This window comes from Puntigrus tetrazona, chromosome 5 (genome assembly GCF_018831695.1).
Source record: "Puntigrus tetrazona isolate hp1 chromosome 5, ASM1883169v1, whole genome shotgun sequence".
Taxonomy (NCBI): Eukaryota; Metazoa; Chordata; class Actinopteri; order Cypriniformes; family Cyprinidae; genus Puntigrus; species Puntigrus tetrazona.
This window is the reverse complement of record NC_056703.1, coordinates 17032932-17057779: the sequence shown is the minus strand read 5'-3', so window position 1 is coordinate 17057779 and position 24848 is coordinate 17032932. Positions and strand designations below refer to the sequence as shown.

The 24848-nt window shown below is 36.5% G+C and overlaps 1 protein-coding gene across 3 annotated transcripts in view; it reads right to left on the bottom strand.

Annotated features, from left to right (window-relative positions):
- edil3a (EGF-like repeats and discoidin I-like domains 3a) overlaps positions 1 to 21985 on the bottom strand; it is a 127096-nt gene extending 105111 nt beyond the window's left edge. The window contains exon 1 of one of the 3 annotated variants that reach the window (XM_043240527.1): positions 21363 to 21985. In XM_043240527.1, the coding sequence (XP_043096462.1) occupies positions 21363 to 21426 (64 nt within the window). In that variant the 5' untranslated portion in view covers positions 21427 to 21985. The remainder of the gene's footprint in view (positions 1 to 21362) is intronic. The other 2 variants (XM_043240528.1, XM_043240526.1) reach the window with 2 other exon arrangements.
- Between the last annotated feature and the right edge of the window lie 2863 nt (positions 21986 to 24848).

Genomic DNA, 24848 nt, shown 5'->3' with positions numbered 1-24848 from the left:
CAAAGGTTTTTCTCAAAATGGAACAACATTCAAGTGATGATAAAATGTTCATTTCTGGGTGACCTTTAAATATTTATAAACATAAGCATTTTGGAATATGTACTGCTGTATTAACATATTCAGGGGCCCGTTAAGTAAAACAGTACTTTACACAACATTTTGTAATGCTTGAAACTAATTGGTCGGCTGGGTAATTTGGGATAGCAATAATGCATGCAGACACTTTCACATAATTTTCTTCAACATGACAGTGTGTTATGGCAATGAATGAAGTACTTGTATAACACACAGCAGTTGATAAAAATGAATCTCAACCGACTCCAAGCAGCAGGCAGACTTGAAACAAACATCGCACAAATCTTGGTAAGCACACAAATTACGAATATAAAATGTCAAAATATAACATAAAGAGTCCAGAGAAATGCATTTGCTTTTCCTGAATGCCACACACAAAAGAAAGACAACAGAATGTGCATTCCAATGCCACTTAAATCCTCATTGGCTGAGAAGAGCTCGATTTGTTCTCATCAAAGAAGCATGCAGCTAGAATTCCCCTCTACCACTCTGAGTTGAGAGGTAGGGGCGGCGAAGAAGAAAAGAAAGCCTCTTGCTAATTGGATATAATGGCTGGGGGGAAATTTGCTCCCGGTGGCCAAAAAGACATGGATAAACACACACACACACACACACACACACAGAGATTGCAAGACATTTGCGCTAGAGGCAACTGCCGTTATAACAAGCCGACACCAGGAGATAAAGAGCTCAGAGAGTGGAGACTACACAAAAAAAACAGAGAAGAGGGAAAAAAGAGCAAGATGCAAATGACTAAAGTGAGCACTAAAGCAGGTAGAGCAGACAAAAAGGCAAGACATTTAGCCTTGAAAGATGCAGCCGCTGTCAGGAGAGCTGATTCCAGTGGGAGAAAGACTTTGAAGACTAAGGGCCTATCCTTTCGAAGGGTCTCCTGTCTGTGAATTTGTATGCGTCAACAAGACCTGCAAGCGACAGAACTCAAAAAACGGGGAGATGAAACATGATTTGAGTCTGTGATGGCTTGATGAACAAAGATTAAAGAGCACGGCGTTCAAGACCTACAAAGATGTCATTCGCTCCCACAATACAACCTTGACCGGCCCCCGTTTATGTGAGGTGGGCGGTTTCATCCACAACCACTGGAGTTCAAATACTAACATCCATTCCACTATGAAAATCCACATCTGAAGATATGATTTGGTATATCCCACAGATCCCTTGAGGGTGCTTTGTCTTGTTTCTCCAAAGGCCCTGTGTGAGTAAGCGTACCCATAAACCAACCGAGTGAGCGCTTTAATCCACACAAGGGCCAGTCTGTGCAGAGGCCTCTTCTAAAAATGGCAAACAGTTGCAGACTGTCTGGAAAAATGATTTTTAAGAAGGATTATGCTACAATGTGTGAGATGCCTATCCAAAAATGAGCTGTCAAAAACGCCTGTTTGTACTTTGGCCACGTCTTCAAACTTTGCAATCTGTAAGAAGGAAATTTTCATTTTGTAGTGTGCAGCAAGTCTTCAAAACGAGAGAGACCCACTTTGCTGATGTGTAGATAATGAAAAGAGTTTCTAAACAATTGGAAAGTCAACTTCAAAGGAACAGTGGAGAGTACAAAAAAAATAAATAAATAAAAATAATAAAAGAGACCACTAGCTTGGAAAAGGGAACACTTCTCAAAGGGCAGAAGCAAACATGTTTTGAAACTTTATTGAAATGTTTTACATATCCCAAGCAACACAATTTATGTCATTCTGAATACACTCCTACGTCTGACAAGACAGATAGTCATGTTGAAGATTTGCAATGCTTCAACCAAAAGCCTACATCATTCCACCCACATGCTCAAGGTGAAATACAACCTGGAATGGAATCTTTTAGTCAAGTAGGTCGTCTTTGTCATAACTTTCTTAAGAAGGCTAACTGTCAGTCCTGGTCTCTTTTTGAAATTTCTGTCATCAGACCTTATAATCCAATTCTGTTATGCCAAGACAGTTTCCACATTGTCAACTCGAAGAAAAGGGATAGAAACCCATATGGGAATTTTTTTTTTTTATATGAGGAAAACACAAAACAGTTTTACATTCCAGTGACTGGTGAATTTGGTTCGTAACATAATCATAAACATAAATGAATGATGGGTATGAAATGCACATAAATACATGAGTAGTTAAGTACCTAATTCGTGTATACAACACAATGGGGTTTGTAGTCTCTCACACTCACCAAGGCTGTATTTATTTGATCTAAATACAGTAATCTTATGACATATTTGTACAATTTAAATAACTGAGTATTAGAATATATGTTATGCCATTTATTCATTTCGAGCTGCATATATATATATATATAGTTATATATATCATGTAGTTATAATATCATGTTTATTTTTGCATTTGCACTACACACTACTGTCATTAATTTGATTTACATAATCTACATGATATTGGCTGCTGGCCACTGCTCTCCACATAAAACGGCATATTAAAGTTAATTAATTAAAGTTTTAAAATTATTCAAACATACTTTCATATAAATAAATAGAGCAGACACTATCAAACAGTAACCTAATACAAAGCTGACATACTGCATATGTGGCATATGTATTAGCACAAGTACAAATGCAAGTCAAGTGCTCAGGCAAATGCTAAAAAAACTGCAAATACTGTACCAATACTGTCAGTGTGACAAATACGAGTCATATACATCAGGTCACTAAGAGGGTTTGCTAAAGATGAGTCGATTTATTTTTCACATATACTCCAGGTAAAGAGAGTGGGAATCTTGCCGAGGAATGCCTAAAGGTCTGTTTGAGTGGAACTGGCTGTCATGATAATGATTGAGATGATTAATGATTATGATTTCACCACGGAAAGCCAAGACTAGAGAAATTTCTGCACCTACACCAGCAAGAACACTTCATTTGAGATGATAGAGGAAGTAGGTGAGCTGAAACAACCAGTCGCTGGGCCTGCTCTTTCTGTTTTGTCCCACTTACTTAAAAGCTACTTTGTCCTGCATTTAAGTATTTCCTAATGAAACTGTAAGTTTTGGAGGGGTAATTCAGAATAAAATAGACTCACCTAACACTAACCTCATATTTCTCCCATTTTCTTCCACTCACTGATAAAGGTAAGAATTTTTTTTCAAAATAATGAATAGCAAAGAATAGTAGGAGCCTAAAAAAGAATTTCCCACAGATTATTACAGATTACTGTAAAATTGGTGCTGTAAAATAAATGAGTACTTTTTGTCAGCAGGACACATTAAATTGATCAAAGATTACAGTAAGGATGTTTATAATATTACAAAATATCTCTGTTTCAGACAGATGTTTTTCTTTGGAACTTCATGTGACATTGAAGACTGGAGTAATCACTATAATTCAGCTTTGCCAGGAATACGTTACATTCTAAAATATATTTAAATACAATACAGTTATTTTAAATAGTAAACATATTTTTCAATATTACTGTGTTTTATTGTATTTTTGATTATTGAAATGCAGCCTTGGTGAGTGTAACAGATCTTTCAAAAACATTAAAAAAAAAATCGTACCAATCTTTCGGCATAATAATTGACATGACTTCAATGGATCACTTTCTGTAAGTTGAGAGTCTCGTTCTAGAAAGCATCTGATTGGACAGTAAATGTTAGTGCGGGATGAGTCACGCATTTTTTATTTATTTATTTAGATTTATTTATATTTTTAAGAGAAATACTGAAAAGTGTATATGCTAAAGTGATTCTGAAAATCATTTAGAAGTACAACAGAAGAGTCTCCCAGGACAGAAAAAAAAGAGTGGTAACACAAAGGCATAAGAGAAAAACAAGCATCAATGAGTTATGACTCCAGTTTGTCCTCTTTAGCATTGTTTACAGCCTGCTGTTGAATTAGTCATGGGAGAGGAGACCAGCGTCAGGCTCAAGTAAATTACATGTGTAGTGTCAGTCGATGCTGTCAATAAAAAAACCTATGGGAATAAAAGCAAAATAAAAGACAGCGCGGTTTGTCATCATCAAGCCCTGACCGCAGCTGAAAGAACACGGAAGTCCGCCGATTCTGCAACAGCATTAGAAAGCCAAGAAAAAGAGGGTCAAAAGATGAAGATGTGAATATGAAAAGGGTGGGTGTTAAAACATAAATTATTCATGTGCTTGTCTCAACTCACACAGCTTTCAGAGCTCTTGTGTGGCTCGTATATTTCTTCTCGAAAAAGTATAACCTGTTCAACTAGGTCACCCATCCATAAGAACTACTCCAGCATCCCCACCTCATCCCATAAATCCTTTTTGGCCGAGTCCGTAAGGGCCGCCTGTCACAGATGTAGCATTTGATGATGACTCTTCCTTCCTATGCCGGACGGTATGCCAAGCAGATCGATGTCACAGATGCTCTCAACCACCCACCGCGTCCATCACGGGTCGGTACCAGCCGGCACGTGCTGCTGTGAAAAACTGGTTAGCAGATGAGGCCTCGTCCATTTCACAGTTTGCGCAAAGCAGCAGTGTGAATTCTGAGCCGAAACATGTGCGAGCTTTACAAGACGCCCGGCTTTGTTGATGTTAAGGGAAGTGTGCTTGGAAATCACAGGGCAGCGAAACGTGGATCCTAATGGTGGGCTGCCATGAGAGCGTCGCTCACATGGTTTCAATCAATGAGCGAGGTGGAGATCAAACGGCGCCACTCACTCAAAACACATGGATCCGCGCAAAACACAAACACTCAAGCTCACACAGAGATTTGTCACAAGCTGAAGACAACGGATTTGGGTTTTATGATTTGCTGCGTTCTTATTAAAGCTGCATCGACACGCGCTGATGTTTCAGCACCTCGAAGGCTGGAAAAAAGTCATGCTGCAGCCAGTTGGCAACACAGAACACGCTTTTGAATAATTGAAAGTTCATGAGAAAAGGACTGTTTAATATCTGTGAATGCCTCACTTGGCTGTGGATTTAGTTTGCTGGTCCAAACCAACCGAAATTAAAAGTTGGATCATATTGCAAGTGCTAAAAAGCTCAGTAAATGCATGCTATGTAAATATAATAAAAGAGTGCACTGAAACCATTTGTTTGACAGAGTCGATATTATGTTCATGAAAACATCATTTTCTCATAAAACGTTTATTAAAAATCGTGATACTATTTCAGCATTTTACGAGTTTTACTGTATATTTGAACAAATAAATGCAGGTAAACATAAGAGACATATTTCTAATATTTCTCAAAATTTTACCAACTTACTAAATGATTAATTCTAACATTTGGTACATCAAAAAAAAGAGAAACAAGAAAGAAAAAACATGGCCATAAATTATTGACCAGGTTTAATTATTTATTCGTGTTTTCGGGTAAATCTCAGCCACATAATTTCTGCATTTGAACTTAGTTGAAGTTATTATGGGAACAAATTCTGGACGTTGTGGCAAGTAACTGTGCAGGGTGTTTTATTTCCCAAAGTGATTTTGGAAACTCACTCAGAATGAAATACAACATCATTTATGTCTGTTTTGCTTTATAAATTGATTCATTAATTATTATATGTGGATACATCCGAATCAGGTAACAACGCAAATGTGACCATAAAAGAATGCAATTTGCAAACCAAATTTTCTCACTGCACAAGCCAGTTCACTAAACTTTATGCTGAAGTGTCCATTTGAATTAGCCTATTTCTCTCAATCCCAACAATCACACTCAATCAGAATAACCAATTTCAAACACTGATTTATACATTGATGACGAGCACCCATCCAGACTGCCAAGTGTTTCTTTTCCATACTTCTCAATACTAGCAGATATTTACCAGAATGAAAATATGAGCTGTCTACTAATTGTAATGAGAAATGTAACCTCTTTGTATCTGTCAAATGGACTCTGCAGTTGGCTTATAAGTTGGTCTTTTTTCCATCATTCCACACACAAAATTAATAATTTCTAGGGAAACACGGTCTATGGATGAATTATAGCTACTGCAGTAGAAAAACACATACACACAGACCTCAAAGTATGATAAATATGTTTAAATGTTACCAATAACAGATCACACAGGGTTAACAATTTCCGACCACATCTATGTAATACAGAACTCCTAAAGGAATAACAGTAAAAACAAGGACTGCTTTAAATTAGCCGGAGCATTACGCTGCATTACAAGAGAAGACATTCCTTTTCGCAGATGTTGCTTATTTTCAAATGTTACTAATCCAAATGAACAAACGAGAATATATTGTTCTAGGCACCTGCTTTATAATACACCGCTATCCCATTAGGGACCTTGTTCAGCACATAAGCACTCGGTTCTTTGTCTGTTTTGTGTGTGGAGGTTCTTTGGTTAAAATTTCACAAAGCTAGCATTTTTCCAGCTCTTGCAGTCTGACCCTGCCATACAAAACCATCACTGGAAAGAAGCTATCTGACTCGCTTATTCATCCGAAACCATCAGCCCACTCACCCACCTACACAAACACATAAACTCATATCTGAAGAATGTCTGCTGTGGTTACCGATTAGCTAACGTCTGAATTTGGCCACTTAAATGATCTTAACAATACACCATCATTACATATTTTAGAAACGTCAGAGCTCTAAATTTGGAAAACAGAAATGTATTGCCTCCAGTTAAGAGAACCTAATAGCCAATGTTCAAAACACACCAAATTTGTGATGATGTTAAGACAAGGTATGGAAATCTTTAAAAACTTGATTATAGTTTAGATTCATTATAATGGTTCTTGTTTCTTGACTGTTCTGTTCATGGTTCTTTTAGTATTTTTAAAGGAAAAAAAATGTGTTTGAGACTGCATTGTGCTGTATTATATTCACAAAAGGGTCTAGTGACTCTTTTAAATAAGTATTGAAAAAGGGTTATTTTGGTATTACTTCTATACAACACTATACATTTTATTGGAATTAACTTTACATTCATTTTAAGTTAGTTTTTGCATTATTTAGCTAAATAATTATATTACATTTTTAGTCTTACTTTTGCATTTATTCTTTATCTTCTTTAAAATTGTTATTACTATTTTTTAGTTTACCTTTAGTAATGTTTGTTAAATTACAAAAAAATACTTATATCATCAGTTTTAACAGTTCAAGTTTTAGTTAATAACAACAATTTGTAGAAGAATGCATGTGTTAAAAGATATTAATGGAACTAAACACAATTCCAATACTGAATAATAACCGGTTCTCATTTTCACCTATTCGCCCTATTCCTAATACACACATGCAAATACGCACAAGAACAAATGCATCACATTAAACCCACAGTATGATTAATAAAATGTGTGGTAGAAATGATATTCTTGTTTATTTATGCAGTAGCCTATTGAGAAAAATGAAAACAACCGTGAGTTGTAAACTGGTTGGAAAGCTGAATGCATATTTATTCATTTAATTATAGGCAAATGAAAGATAGAGGATATGGAAATGTAGTCGAGGTGAAATCGGCCAAAACATCCCAGTCGTACTAAAACCTCAGCGGCAATACAGAATAGAAAGCGGCTGCTGATGGACCAAAATGTTTCATAAATAATGAGTTTAATAACATCATATTGCTTCCAACAAGGCCAGTGCATTGCGTTTCTATCAACTGAATTCATAATGAGCTATCATAGCTGAAAGTTTCTACTTACCAAGAATTAATTATCCACAATTCAGAACCAAAAACAGATTCATGATCAATTAAACACTTAATTCAGCATTAAATGCACTGACATAAATGTAACCTTTGTTAAGCACTCCAAATAAAGCATTTCTTGAAAGCTGAGATTATTTTCTCTCAGCCGCATGTGATATTAATTTATATCTGTATTGGTATAAAAACACCCTTTCTGATTTCCGTCAGTTTAGATGATAATAGTGATAACCTTAACTAACGCTGCATAATCTATTGGCAAACGTCTTTGGAGATATTGCGCTCCATTGTTATTTTAGACTTAGACTCACTTAAATGTATTTCCACGAAAGGATTTAGTTTCTTACACAAAACATACAGCAATGTACAAACACACACAGCCTGTTGCAAAACTGACTCTACTGATTTTAAACCAAAATGTTTCAGTCTCCAGAAGGAAACAGGTGTTTTCTAAAAACCTGTACGTACTTCAAACAGAAACCCTGCCAACCCCCTCCAGCAAGCTCCTGCAACTTGTTTGAATTTCAAGCATTTCCCTAATTATCGTGAGCTGGTGCACGAGGGTGTAACCTTTCATCCAATTACACACTATGTCAAACCCATCAACACAGCGAAGACAAAAGACTGCAAACTATCCCACTCCATCCTCTCCTAGAGTCCGTTTTTAGGAGTGCTTGCGGTTTCACAGCGTGTCACAGTCTCGACTCATGAGAATGGTTGAGCTGTAATGTCTAACAGCTGGACAACTCTTCAGAAAGTCTCTGCTCTGTTCTCAGGGGGTTGTGTTTGTGCCAGTCTCGACGATTACACAAATTGAACCTTCTTGGATTTCTCAAACATTTGTTTGGTGTTTTAATGCATCATATGGCAAGTGACAACATGACTTATGGCCCTCATGCCTGAACCAGAGGAATATAATTTAAAAGAACTTTTTGTCATTTGATGTTTCTTCAACTATGGAAAGTTTTGGCCCTGTGGAGAAAATGAACTCACTTGAACCATATATTTCATGCTGGCTGGATTATTTCATTAGTCCGCTCACAATGTCCAACAATCGAAGGCAAACTCTGTCTTTTTTGTATGATTCTTTTCTGAAAGTAATGAAACTTTCCACTACAATGTAATTTCCACCAAGCCTCAAAATTTGTATCGAGCGTGCACAATTTAAGAAATGTAATTGTAAATTGCGTTTTCAAAAATAAACTAGTTCGCTTTTTATATATCCCAGTACAAATCTCACATAATTTGACATAATTTTGTGCCATACATTAAGAATGCTCAGCTCATGTGATGTTTCTTCAAGCATCTCATATTTCATATAAAGCAAGGACACTGTCATCTGTTGTAAACAAGTACAGTAACAGCAGCATTGTTTAAAATTCAATTGTATAGTTGTAATCATATATGATAACTAAAAAATGTTATGCTTAATTAACTTGGACCAATTGGATTGTAATACATTTTACATATGCATACATTTAATGTATATAATTATAAAGTTAAAGGTCTTGAGCCCCGTTCACACTATAAGTGAAAAAAGACAATGGTGAGCTGGTGATTTCTGTCAACAAGCACAACTGAAGCAGTCGGTGTCCAAATGGGGCACATCCAGTGATGTGACAAAGTTCATGTAATCGTTCTCTTCTCAGGCATAGATAAACATTTGCAATGGGAAAAAATAGGCTCTCTTTATCATTCATTTTTGTTTGCACTTACTAATTCATATCTATATTTAGTCTTTTGCTTTTAAAATGTTTGTATTAAGTGCCAAGAAACCTAATTCGCTGTCAGGGCAACCAGTAGTGAAAACGGCCATTAGCAACCTCATCGCCCAGCTCATGGCGACATGCAGCGACAAAAGTCACTGTGATGTGAACACAGCTTTAAAGGACGATGAGATTTAAACAACAAAGATTTAAAAGATTTTATATTGCGAACAAAATCGAAATGTGTCTGAATAAAAGTTTCTTACTGTGATGTTTCACCCCGATGCAATTGCTAAAACGCAACACGCGCTTCCAATCAGATTTATGACTGTCAGTAAATCGTCGCGCGAGCATTTAGGTTTGACATGAGTAGGTATGCAGGGAAAGTCATGGTTTCGCACAAAGTGCTGTAGAAGTTTCTAAAAAAGCTTCTCTGGCTTGTGAAGAAGCCCTTATTAATGTGATGACATTTCTGGGTTAGCTTTCAAAGCTTTTTGAGTATGGCACACATAGCACCTCATTATGAGAAAACACATCCACTTGCTTAGCACACACAGCAGACACTCAAAAAATGCACTGGAACGCTAATGAACAACACACACGCACAATAAAAGCTAAAAATACGGGCACGTGCACATGCGTACACACGCTTGACACATGATTCTTCCCTGAAGCGCAGATACATTCAAGGGTGTTCACACGTCAAATTAAATCAGAACTAGCCGAGTGAAAGCAATTGCCTTGAACCGAGCATGAGATGATGGCTCTGAGAACAGAACCGAGTGAAGAGAGACAAATCCTCAGATATCGACTGCGGTTAATGTACTTAATGTGCCTAACAATGGCATGCTGTGAACACCGGGTGTCTGGGAGCAGAGAATACAGCAGTGAAAGTCATAGCGCATCGTGCCAACGACTAGAGATGTAAGCCTCGAGATCAGACAGACAGCGCTTTAAACTAAATGGTTGTGAAAAAATCAGCTGGAGGTTTGCAACTAAGTATCAAATTAAACCTCTATCTTTTGATAATCAATAAACAAGCCGTGGCATCAACCTTGTCCTGCGAGTAATTAGGGAGCCTTCGTTCAAAGCAGTTCGCTCCGATCCAGACAAATGACGCTGATACCTGCATCTGAATCGTATTACATCTTGTGTCAGTAAAGCAGCTGAATAATGTAATTCATGGCTCCACAGAGGCGAGAAAGATGGTGAATACCCAGACGTACTTGTGGAATACACTGTACTATAGAGATCACATCTGCCTAGTACAGCATATCTGCACAGAAGGGCATGTAGATGCAGTTAGTGCAGAATTTGGACGGATTTTACGGCCTGTCTAGACTCTTTTGAGGAGTTTGAGTGATGGAGCTAATTTAATTAGAAAAAAATATGAAAGAACCCAAAAGAATTGCAGCCGGAGTTCAGCCAATAATTCCCAAACAATCCACCCACTCCCAGTATTGCACACAGACTAGCCAAGTGTCTGAGTTTACTTCCAAATTACTTGCTAATGAGGCACCTGGCTAGACATAAAATAATTGTATGGTCTCTGATGTTTAGGACCTTCTTATCCCACCCCTAGTTACACATCCAGCTTCAACATTTATTTCTCTATAGTCGCAATCCATGTATAAACTAATACATTTTCTACTACATTCACCTCAATACTCCATTATACCGATTAAAACTGCACTGTGTGAGCTCTTTCTTTCTTAAATTCATAATCCTTTGTGCAGCACTAACTTGTGTGGTGTTCAGTTTTTGTATTGAATTGGACTGGCTGCACACCACAGGAAGCTGAGCTGGAAGGAAAGAAAGAGAAATTTGCTGAGCTGCAATTCGAATAAATATAAAATAAGTAATGCATGTTAATATCTTAAAATGAACTACATATACTAAAAAGTTTTTTGAAACCCTCAAAGTGTTTTCTACTTCTGTCAGAACTTTTGTCTTTGTCAAATCAACCAACCCACTCTGTGTATTATTTTGGTGATCAGTAGCAAATGCATATGAATTTGCCTGATCTCATATTTGACATTTGCATGCAATTTGCATACGTGCCATTGAGGGTTAGGTTTTAGGTTTTGTATAAATCAAAAATTTAATGATATGATATGATGACATATGATTTTACCAGCAACTAAAACTGTTTCTGTTTAACCAATATCTTTAAAGAGCTATGGGCATAGGAAAACATGAGGAGAGCTTGCTACACAGGTAATTTTAGCACAGCTTTAAATAAACTGTTTAAGTATGCAGCAATCCAGATCCAATCCACCCTCTATCCCATCACTCTTAGCCATATCAGTATTAGTACCGCAGTGGTCCTTGTTAACAGATGCCACGTGAGGTAGATATGGTATGTTCCAAAACAGGATGATTTGTATCCCTTAGAGAAGAAGAGGGTTATTTGCTGGGAATGACATCATCTTTATTCATTCTGACTTCCTGCCATCTGCTATACTAATTCATCACTCATTATGAATGCCCTTTCATTCACAGGCGGTGATAACACACTACACCTACTATAGGTCATAAAGACCAACAAAATATGACAAAAGGAACCAAAAATAAATTTGTCTGATGCGCAATAAATTATGTGCTGCTGGAAAGCACTACAAATTAATGAATAATCTGCCTTTAGTCTTTTTAGAGTCTTTTGTGGAGCTTTTTACCCACCACAAACAAACAAATAAATAAATGTCATGGGCAATTTCAGGCGGTTGTTTTCCAAAGGAAATCCTACTATTTTATTAAAATGATGCATTTTAACTTAAAAGGTTCTTATTCGCACCTACCCAAACTCTGCAAAGTTTACACTGTAGATTGTCGAAAATTATGTACAAGATGAAAATCCACACATTTCCTTAAAATAATGATTCTCTTTCAACCACTTTAATGATCTTTTTTGAGTTCTTTTTTATGTTAACCTCAGGGTGCGGATGAGGTTTGCTATCAACAAATATGATTTAGGGAATAAATCAGTATAACTCATTCTACAACGGTAGATGTACAAGCATTATACATAGAGTTAAGAAATATTGTACTCCCTAAGTCAAAAAAAAAATATTGCTCATCTCAGGCATGCCACTATTTATTAATATCATGCTTGGATTGTTACAAAAAGCTCACTTTTCTTTGCAATTCCTTAAGAGGGGTTAGAACAGTTTATCTGCAGCGATCAATCTTGCTTTTTCCTGTATTTTCTCAGGGCAAGACAAAGCAACAAAGAGTACCCTACTGAAATATCTCCTTCAGATGCACACAGCCAAGCCCAAAAATACCCCACAGGCTATAAGATCCACAGGTCTGGGCATCTTGCATAGTCACCATTATTGAGAAACCCCTACATCTCTCAATGGCGTTTGATGATAGCCCCAAAGGCACACCATAACACTGCATTCCCAAATTCCTCAAATTCTAAAAGGAGGACTATAACACCTAGAGCTTTCATCTGTTAAAATTTGCTTTCATCTGTTTATACTAGCTTTTCTGGCAACGGTCTTCTCAATATAATGTAATTAGATTTAATTTTTGCTGCCTTTTTTCGTCATTATTGCATGTGTGTGTGTGTGAGTATGTAGGCTACATATGTTCCATTTCATTATACTTGTACCTTCCTAAAAAGTAGGTTAAATAATTAAACAAAACAGTTAACAACAAAATAGTTATATGATATAGGGTATCCAGAATAAGGCTATTATCAACAGTAAATGTGCCATGCTAAAGAGCCAAATGTTGAGCCCCCAATATTCTTAACAGTTTAGCATGATTGTATTCCTTTGATGGAGGTGCTCTACCAAGAGGTAATACAGGTCAAGTCTTGCTCATCAGCAATGCCAATGGTGCCATTAGTCTGTCAAAACAAGTGAAAAATGAATCCATCTTTTATTATTAGCAGGATTGCATGGGCACAGTCCAGACAGTGATGACCACAATTACACCCCAGCGTACAGGAAAAGAAGGGCAATGAGTAAAGTTCAATGACACCTCATCAGAACGGAAGGTCATTATGGAAAGATTGAGTTCTGTTTCACCAGAGCAGCCATGTTGCCCCATTCATGATTAAATGTGATCTGTGAGCCTATCAGAACCGATGATCTAGAAAGGAATGGCCTCTGTACACTCATTAAAGAGAGTGAAAGTGATGGTAGAAAAAAAAATGAATGACCAAACTGTCTACTTCTCCTACTCTTTTAAGCCTATGTTGTGAATAGCAACATTCACAACATAGGCTTAAAAGACTAGGAGAAGTAGACAGACAGACTAATGCCAGAGGGGTGGGAGGTGGGGTAATTTGTTTAACTAAGGCCATGCACACACTGTATTATGTCTGTGAGATTTACATGCAACTTCAGCAAAGTACCAGCTCACACTGTATGAGAAGATCGCATGCGATGTAAAGCTCACGATTTATGTACTCACACTATGCGGTCGTGATTTATATGCTCACGCTATATGTGTGAAATACATGGGTTGCGCTTGTGCAGACGATGACACCATATAGCTTATGGATGGTAGCCAGAGATAACATTACAAAACTCTTGGTAATATCTGAGTATTTGGCATTTCAAATGTATGTATTACATTAATAACAATAATAATATTATTACACTTTTATTATTAGATATACAGGTCTAATGCAATTCATTTGCCAAGCCGCAATTTCATAGCGCATTTATCACATAACTGAGGGGCAGATAATAAAAGATTAAGTTATACATTACAATTCACTGAAAATTATTTAAAGCATTTAGATGTATTTCACAATTAACAGGCCTATTTAATATTCTCAAGCGTCTAGCTAGTCCTATGTCTGGACTCCAAACAAACACTGAACGGACAGAATAAACCTTTATTACAAGACAATTCCAAAAACAACTTGTTTAACCTGAAATACTTCAATTCTGTTGTTATTTTCACTACATATATCAGCCATGAGATATTTTTATAGAAAATAATATAGACATTACCCAATACTACCCAATGTTTCATACGATACGTTCCATTAATGTTCCGTTAATGCCGAAAGCACGGTCAGTTTTTACTTTAACTTTCAATATCTTGATGAATTGACTGGTTCTGAAAACTTCTCGATCATTAGACTAATGCTGTTTGCATATCGTTTGCGTGATAGCACAGGCTCGCTGTCATGGTTTACTGAAGTATTTTTAATATTGCGACGTATTTGTGTTTATCACAGATTGCAAAATGATGGACAGTAATTCACATTTCCCGTCATAATGTCTAAAGATGTCCCTCTTTTAGTTTTATCTGTTTTCGTGCAGTCGCAGTGAGGAAGAAACGCTGCGTTTAGGGCAGTCGCTTCGTAGCTCTGCTTCAACAGAGCCATACTCTCATGCAGGGGCGACCAAAATTTCGGACATGTCACAAATTCACCCGACCGTCCGATTGCCTGTCGGAAAAGGCTAATCACTTCTCATTTGCCCCCTGCACAGTGCACGAACACTGCACAACAAACTACGCACAACAAAGCTGAAAGCAATCCAACTGGCACTCCATCATAAAAAAAATCACACGTGACCATTTAAAAGCACTATGAACTCAGCATTTTACTTCAAATGTTTGCTCTAGGAACATGCTGTGGTCACATTTACATTGTTAACAAGGAATCCGATTGCGTTTTGCATCTTAACTGGGCCTATTTAATAAGCAAATAAATTTTTCTTCATACAGCTTATGGTCTTCTCGTCAGAGAGAGAGCCCACAGTGTATTGTTTCTCTAAGGTGCTTGCTTTGAATTTTTCCACAATGTAATCGCAAATGTCACACAATAAATAAAGCATGTAGGGCTCACGCTGGGAAGGCGTTCTAATGAAGTGGCCAGCTGACGCTGACAGCACAGTTCATGTGTGCGGGATAAAGACCTGAACTACTGGAGCTTAAGGGCCCACAGGCTCAACCAACCAGAACAAATTTGTCTCACACTCTCAACATGGGTCCCCTGTCAAACACACTCCTGTCCTCAAGCTGGGATAAAATAGTTACACTGTCACGGACAGAGTGCATGAAATATAATGCAATAAATACTGATATAAAGCTTTTGTAGTCTAAACTATAGTAAACAGAGATACTTAAAATACAAATCACATGCAAGAAGAAAGATACAAATAAGTAAAGGATGTCTACGCAGTTTTCCATCTCTAAAAACTTTGTGATGAGCTAAACATAAACATCACCTACACTCTACAATGAGGTGTCATTTCCACCTTAGAGTAATAAAGATATTTTAAAATTGGACGTTATCTCTCAAAACTCAGACTTTATTTCTCACTATTGTGTTTTCATTTCTAACAAATGTGAAAAGTTGCTACTTTTTTTCCAAGTTCTCACAACTGCCAATTTCCTTTAACTGCGACTAAAATCTTTTTTTCAAAACTTTCACTTAAAAAGGGGTCTATTGCTATTGTTTCAACAACAAAAAGAAACCTGTCCGGTTTTTGGAATTTTTTTTTTTATTTTATTTTTTTTATTGTGGCTCCTCATGACGTCATGAAGGGTGTAACTTCTTATATTTGCATCTCCCCCAGAAAAGTGTGCCTGTGTGAACATCTGGATGCACTTTGGGAATATGAAGAATGCAATACTACTCTATAGATAAGCGCTTCTCAACCCTGGTCTTCGGCGCCCTTCAACACTGCGCATTTTGCATGTCTCCCTCATCTGACACCCCCATTTCAGGTGACATGAGCTTGTGAGTTAAATCAGGTGTATTTGATTAGAGAGACACACAAAATGTTCAGTGTTGGGAGGCGCCCAGGACCCAGCCAGAGGTACTCGTGATTAACATGAGATTGGGTAAAACTATGTGTGTTATGTCCCCTTTAATTTCTCACAATGCGACTTCTCTTATAAATTTATAGTTGTTATTTTATATAAGTCACAAGTACAACTTTATTTCAGATAATTGCATTTGTTTACCATAACTGTCATTAATTCCTGTAACTGTGACTTTATATCTTAAAATTTTTCTCACAAAAGCTACTTTATTTCTTGAAATTGCTACATTAGTTCTCGTAACTGCATATGTATTTTTCATAATTTTAACTTTACATTGCACTTCATCTATCACAATGCGACTTTAAATTCTTTCTCACTATTATACATTTTAGCCCAAAACAGTTTCCATACAGTAGTTGAGCAACTGTCAAAAAACCCATTTCTATTCAATGACCTCAAGTATATAGGTGTCCACATATATAAACCTAAAAAAAAACACCACAGAACATACATATAGCAACATGCCCCCTGTCATCAGCGAGTGTTATTTCACGGTCTGCCTGAGACAGTCGGTATAGGTTAACAAACAAAATGCCTTTTTATCAGCCGCACAGCATTCTGATACATTACAAAATGGCATGAGACGATGAACAGCGAGCCTTTCCAGGCGAGGGATGTTTAAAGAGCATCGATTCGCTCAAGCCAGCAGCTGTGGCCTCTGACATTGAGAATGGGGTGTTTGCTTATAATTGCCCCCCGACAGTCGCATGCATCAATGAAAGCAGCCTCTGAAATCTCCCACACAGCCTCGCTCACAATGGGAGAAATATGATATACTGCAAGACATTCCATACTCTTCCATAAATGTTAAACCACAAATTATATATGTTTCTATACACGCTGGACCGCAAATGTTCCACCGCTGAATGTCAACCTACATTAATCTGCGACAGCAAATATTTTCACATAAAAACACTAAAGGGTAAGTTCACCAAGAATAATAATAATAATACAATTATTTAATCATTTACTCATTTCGTTCCGATCACGTTTGCATGTTTTTTTCCTGCAAATGCAAAATAATATATATTTTAAAGTATGTTGAGTTTTAGTTCTTATTTTATTGAAATATTTTGATCAATAAGAACAAAAACAGTTTGATTACCAATGTTCTTTAAAAAATATATATATATATATATATATTTTTTTTTTTTTTTTTTTTTTTCACAATAGAAAGCCATACAGGTTTGTAGATAAGTCAATGATGACAAAATTTGAATTGTATCAGTGGACTGGCCCTCTACTTTGCCGTGTGTCCTTTAACTCTAATAGAAAAGAAACTATGAAGTTTTTAACTGCTGTGTAAGAAACAAAGCAAATGTGACTGAAAGTGAGGCATGCCACCAAATCACACCTTGAAGCATGTCGAATGTGTGACGTCTGAATGTGCTGTGATTAATTGAAGAACTGCCACTGATGATTTCACTCCCTCACCAAGCCAAGGAACAAGTGCACCCTGAGGTATTGTAGCTAAGAATCCATTATTCAAGGAGGAGGCTGCAGCTCCAAGCTGCAGAAGCACAGTTGACACCAGGAGGCTCTGAGGCCATACTCAGTTACAATTATAGCTCCTAGCACAGCTAGACTGGAAGCACACTTAAAATCACAGACCTGTGAAGCTGAGAAGACTAGGAAGCTACAAATAAGGGTACAAACACACAGCCTGTTTTCATATATTATTTCATCATGTTATTTTGACTTGCTCTCATATTCAGCAACATAACTGTCAGCAGAAGAAAATTTGGACCGATGCGTCTATGCTTCGTTCTTCTGAGCGGCATCCAAACTTAGAAAGCCATAGCGTCTGCCTTGAGGAACACTTAAATAATGCTCCATCATTGCTATATACTTCAGTGCTCTTGCAGCCTCAAGGAGACACTTTCAGAAAACAGGTTCACCCCCTTGGGGAGCGAAAACCACACATAAGAAGTGTTTCTTCTAGACTGCAATGAGATTAAATAGAGAGCAAATTCAAGAATTTTGCTTCTCAGGTTTTTCTAAAGAAGGAAACAACCACAGTAATCTCCTCTAGGGTTTTAGAAGGAAGTTTTAGAAAGAAGTTTTGATATGAACTCATATTCATTTCTCATCAAATTCTTCAATTATCTGAGAAATATATGAAAGAGATCCGAGAAGCTATGAAAAAGCAACCTCTGTGCAATAAGATATTCCTCTGGGTCAGTCTTCCCATAGAATTTCTACTTTTATGCCACATGATAAGTGTTTTTACTGCATAAGAATGCAGAACCTGATTTTGCTGAGTTCAGCGTGTTGACCCTGGAACAACATTGTGATTAGCCAATCAGATTTGAAGAACCTATATATATCGTTTTTTTTGTGAAGTTTAGGCTTAGAATGCGTGGTGCTTGTAAATCAATATCATTTATCTATCATTACATCTGATTTGTGATTTTTGGATAAAAATGTTGTTTTGTTTATGTGAAATATGTTTATTTATTAAATATATTTTTTGTTAAAAAATAAATAAATACGAATGTATAAATATATATATATATATATATATATATATATATATATATATATATATATATATATACAAATACATTTTTAAATAATAATTTTTAATATTTTTAATATATTTAATATTTTCAAAATATATATAAACAATATATACAGCACACATACATATGGTATGCAAACAAAAAATTATTTTGTATGCAATTAGTTGCGATTAATCATTTGACAGCACTATTAAAAACACGTCATTGTACCTAAGCCAAATTTGACATAAACCTCACAAAATACTGAGCATGTGCCATGGGCCAGGACAATACTGAACACTTCTGGCTGCTCTGCGAACAATGTTTAAGATAAAAATCCGGCTCAGGTAAACCTCCCTATGAAAAGAATCGGACAGGAAACCTGTCCACTCTCACAGTGACAGCGCAATTGAATCCAAACGATGTGCATCACTCGCATGTCTACTATAGAAGGAAACATTGGCAGTGATTGGAGATCGATAAGAACGGGGGGGAAACATCCACAGAGCTACAGTAAATGGATCCCAAGTCCATCCGGCATGACAACTGATCAATCTCCCCCTATTTCTCAAAATACTGATGTGATGTGGCAAGCTAATTTAACATGTATGCCTTTAACTGCTACTGTTTTTTTTTTTTTTTTTGTTTTTTTTAAGTAGGAATGCACTGATATATTGGCCTATAATTGATATTGCCCGATAAAAGGAAGTTATTAGAATGATTTCACACTTACTGTATCAAATAAATGCTAAACAGAGTTTTGTTTTTTGTTTTTTTAATTTTTAAAAAGCTTTTGAGTAATAAAAAATAGAAAAAAAAATTAATACCCCTTTTGGCAACTACACACACACACACAAACACATTTGACATGGATCAGAAAAGTGTTTTACATTATCAACTATCAGCATTAAAAAAAAAACACAGCTCATGGTCAGGGAAAATTATTTCCCATCAAACATAAGGCAGCAAAATATGAGACAGCAACCTGTATGAAGAAAATGCTTAATCTAGGACTGTTCAGGTTAAAGCAATAACACATTTAAGATGGTTTCTGTTTGACTCTGTGAACCACTCGTAGTTCAAGATAGGGTTGCTAGGTCTGAGGTTTTCCCATTAAAAGATTTTTAAGTAATCTAATCCAATTAACAACGGGCTGGGAGCTTTGTTATTTCTAATAATAAATAAAGTTTTAGCTTTCAAATCCTGAACAATTTAACACAACACAGTCACTACAGCATCTGCAGTTCAAGCGGCAGTGCAGAGAGTGAGTTTCTTCAACTTCATTACAAGCTATAGAATTGAAATAAACATGAACGAAGGTATGTTGAAACACAACTTACCAGAATATATCATGTCTCGTGTGATCCTAATTTATTCTTAATTTATAATCTTATTAAAAATGTATTATTAATTATACATTATTTAATTATGCAATGCTTGAAAAGATCTAACATGAAGACCTTATGTTCAACTGAGTTGTATACAAATATTTTTTATATGTGAACATTCAATGCAATTACAGTTTATTTGTGTAGTGCTTTTCACAATAAAAATGGTTGCAAAATCGCTTTAAAGGAAATTAAGCTACTACTAAATATATTGTAGAAACTAATAATTTATTAATAAATAGTTTTTAATATATAGTCATTAATATATAGTTTGTTAAAATAAAAATTTATTTTATGATCGTAATAGTGTCAGTATCTGCAGATATAATTCTGATTAATTAGCTGTCGATATCAATTGTAATATTTTGTATTGCATCCCCTATTTTCAAGCAATCCGTTATTGACAAGCGTCTTTTTTGTTTTTAGAAGTATCTATTTGTCTGATAATAGTATTTACTGAATTACAGCGACTAGCATATTACAATTTTACATTTACAGTTATGTTTTTGACAGACCTTTTTCAAAGCCTGCAAGTATTTACATACCAAAGTCTTATTACAAAAACATACCGGAACAGACACAAACAACTATCCGGAAAATGACTTGCAGAAAATGAATAAGCAAAAAGTTGATGTGTTGTGCTCTTTAAATAAACCGGATTGATTGATTGGTTCATTGGTTGATTGACTGATTGATTAATTAGCTGATTGAAATGAAGTATTAATATGTAGACTAACCAATAAGTATAATGTTTAGTATCTATAAATTTAGCCACCGTTGACAGGCTGCAAGCAGCGTCTAAGGAATAGTTGGTGAACATGAAAAATATATATACTTGTCACTGCTCGATCGCTAGGAAAATGAATTATAAGAAATAGCACAATGGAGCATTTTACGGTTTAAATGTTACAACAGCTTGCCATAGATAAAAACCGTGGGAGTGTGATCAGGAAAGCCGTAGCAGCCTGTCAATGGGATAGCGTGTAAATAATGTCTCCCTTACTACCTTCACTTGACCAATAAAAACAGCATGAGCTGTAGTGAATGGCATTTTAAATATTCGCAAGTGACTGACTCAAATATAGTTGCTGTCAACTAATCGCGCGTTCTGAGGTTAATTACAGGACATGCTGAGACGCACAACAACAAAAATGTTGTAAACGAGCCTTTAAGGTCATTTCGTGACGTGCTGAAATACCACTCTTCTTATTTTGCCCCCCCACCCCGGTCTTCTGGAATTGAAAGTTAAACAACATAAATCGCTAAAACGGAGATTCTGCGCTTTGCCGCTCACCTTTGACGAGATGCGGGACAGCGAGGTGCACGCAGAGGGCGATGGAGACGAGCAACGGTCCCATCCTCACCGAACAGCAGCTACGAGTTCCAAGGTTACAAACGTTCAACGGTACGGACGGTTAAAACTTCTGAGGCACACGAAAAAGGGTTTCGACTAAGTATCTCCCAGGACAGGTGTCAGTTAAGTCCGTGTTTTTCGCCCGGGAAGGGTCAGCGGAGATGAAATAAGTGGTCCTCTCAGGAGTTCCTCTTGCCCCTTCTGCTGCAGTGGCGCGCGGCGAGATAACGGAGAGGCTCCGCGCGGGTCCCGATCAAACGGTGATTGCGCGCGGCGGACGGTCAGCGTAGCGCTCGAGCAGCGGCGCTGTCTTACTGATAAAGACGAGTCTCGCTCCTCCCCGGCAGCCCTGGAGCTTCCAATGCACAGAACGAACGGCAAAATCCAAATGGGTGGGACACTATCAGTGCGTTTCACTTCTCCGCGGGAAAGACGCGCTTTTGCTCTGATGGTGAACAGGTACAGCGGCTTAACTGTTCTGACCTCCCTTCCGATCACAGATTTATCCCACCCTCTCTCTGTAGGTGAGATAGCGGGATATGGCACCGCAGGGATAAAGGGGATGGCTGTGACAACGTTTCGTTAACGCGCGCTATTTATTTAAAACTTCCTCCTATATTTATTTGCTCCAGATTGAAACAAGGCACAACGAGTGGCCGTGTTAAAACCCACTTTCACCACCTGGACGAATTATGCTGCAAAAATTGAAACGTCTCATGCGTTAATTTAATATTACGAGAACCCTCATCACCGCTACAACCAAAATAGATTTCATTTCAAGGAGTTTAATTTCAAAGTATAAACAAATTTGGTCTCAATTTAAGTCTCGTACAGTCTCAATTTAAACCTGGACATATAATTATATAATTATATTACATTATATCATTATATTAAATACACGAGGAGGCAGAGCTCAATAATTATGTGTTTGTCCAGTACATGGCTTTAATAAATAAATAATATTCCCACACTTTTGACTAACCACTTTCTTTTTTAAAGCGTAAGAGTCTTTTTTTTTTAGGTCAGTGGTCAATAAAAATGCAAAAGTCAAGCTCATAAAGACTGTAAAGACTATTCAAAGTCTGCTCAACCAACTGAAAAACAGAAAAGATTACGATGTTACAATGCACTCCAATCTCCCCTATACAAATTCTTATGCTATCCGAATAGTAATCTCTATTTTAAGGGATAAGTACTTATTGCACTTAGTAATTCCATTAATTTAATGGACATGCAAATTTGTGCAGTATCTCTTGGAATACTTGAGTCACTGACAGACTGTGGAGTACTTTAATCCCACATTAAAATATAAAACAATTTAAAGCAAACCAGAGCTGTCAATTTAACACACCACATTATACCCCTCATTAGTCTAAAAGGAGCAAAATCTTTATGCTGCCTGGCTCAGTTGTGAATGGGGTTTGGTGTGAATACTTATCCGACATGGCCTGCACATTTAACTGCCAGTCCCTGGTGATTTGATATGACATTTAATTAATTACACACAATAAAGTGGAGCATCTCCATACACATCATATCAGACACAGCTGGTTACCGGCATCCAAAAATTGCTAAACCCTTTCCTAATCCTCCAGGGAGTAATTTAGAGGCTTATTGCTCTTCCTGCATGTAACATGTTTGAAGAATAATAGCTCATACCTTCAGGGACACCTCTACTTTCAGGTTGTAGTGCTCTTCTGCTGCAGTCATATACAATACGGAATAACTGACTAGTGCCATATGGCCTTGCAAGAATATGGGAATATGAATGAAGAAGTTGCAGCAAGGTGTAACTTTACCATACATCGGGATAAATACATACATACGTACATTCATAGAGCTTAAAAAATATTTCTATCCGTGCAAAATACTTTAATCAATATGCAGGGTGTAGTACAAGTTAAACTCTGTAAACATCACTTGTAGCATCACCTTAACACTAAAATACTTTAATACCTAATCTAGGTAAAGTGATATACATTTTGCTGATTCATTCAAATGTTTTATGATTTTATGCAGTTTACATAGTGAGTTAAAATTAAATTTGTATTTTATTATTTATATATATATATATATATATATATATATATATATATATATATATATATATATATATATATATATATATATATATATTTATTTATTTATTTATTATTTTTTTTTCTATGAATAATAGCAAATTGTTGGATTCTCTATTGACTATACAACTTACAGTCAAATATTATACCTGTGGTGCACTTATTGTTATCCATTTAATATATAGTTGAATGCATTAAAGAACCCTCTTATAAGCATTACTTGAGAGATTTGTTTTAATCCTTTGAGTCCTTTTCTAGAAGTAGGGGATTTGAATAGTCTTTTCAATGTTTTTTTCTTGCCTTCCATCCATCCTTCAGCTGCCTGTTTTTGAATTTTGGCAGTAGTCGCTCTTTTTCCATGTTCATTACTCTATTCGCTCTTTCAAACCCCACGGCACTAAGAGAGGAGAGGCAGGGAAGACAGAATTAGAGACACTGCATTAATTCACCAGAGAATATTACTTTTGTCTTCCTGAACAGCAGTGGGACACAGCAGTGCAATACCCTCCCAAAAGCCCCTGAGCTCCTGCTTCAAAGGGGAAACGCTCAAAACTCTCTGCGAATCATGATCTTTAAAATATACATTTGCATCAGTGTTTCCACAGGCTTGGGAAAGCGGATCCGGCAAAGACTCCATTATGTTGCAGAGAGGGTTTTTTTTTTTTTTTTTTTCCCATAAATGTGCAAGACCATAATAACTGTGCTCTGCCACTGTGCTGTGTTCTCCATCTGTTCCTCTGATGCATCAAGCCAAAGAACCCTGTGAAAGTTTTGTAAAGCACTTGGCCTAAATTAAGAGCAATCCGCACTTTCAATTTTAACTGTGCTTGAAAGTTATATTTGTTTGATTTTGCTGACTGCTGGTCCCGTGATGCATTTATATTAGTTTGCTGGCTGTCATACACTGAACCGTTGAATGAAAAATGTTGTTCTACTTTGTGTCCCCAATAGATGGAGCAGAGGTTATATTATCCCCCATTTAAACAAGCCAAGAAACATAGACAACTGGAATCCATGTGGTTTTCTTGCTTACTGTGGAGCTACTGGAAACTGGAATTTTCTGGAAGCATAGAATAATAATAAAATGATATCTATCTATCTATAATATATATATATATATATATATATATATATATATATATATATATAAAGAGAGAGAGAGAGAGTGATAGTGATAATACTCCATTGTTACTCTCATCCTGTTGCATTCTTTGAAATTCTCTGCCGCCTATGATTTTTTTTTGCTTGTTTGTTTCACTTTGCTCTCTGTAGCAAACATCCAATGCACATTATTTTGAGTAACATTCGCTAGCTAACAAGCAAGACAATTACATTGCTATTTTCCATA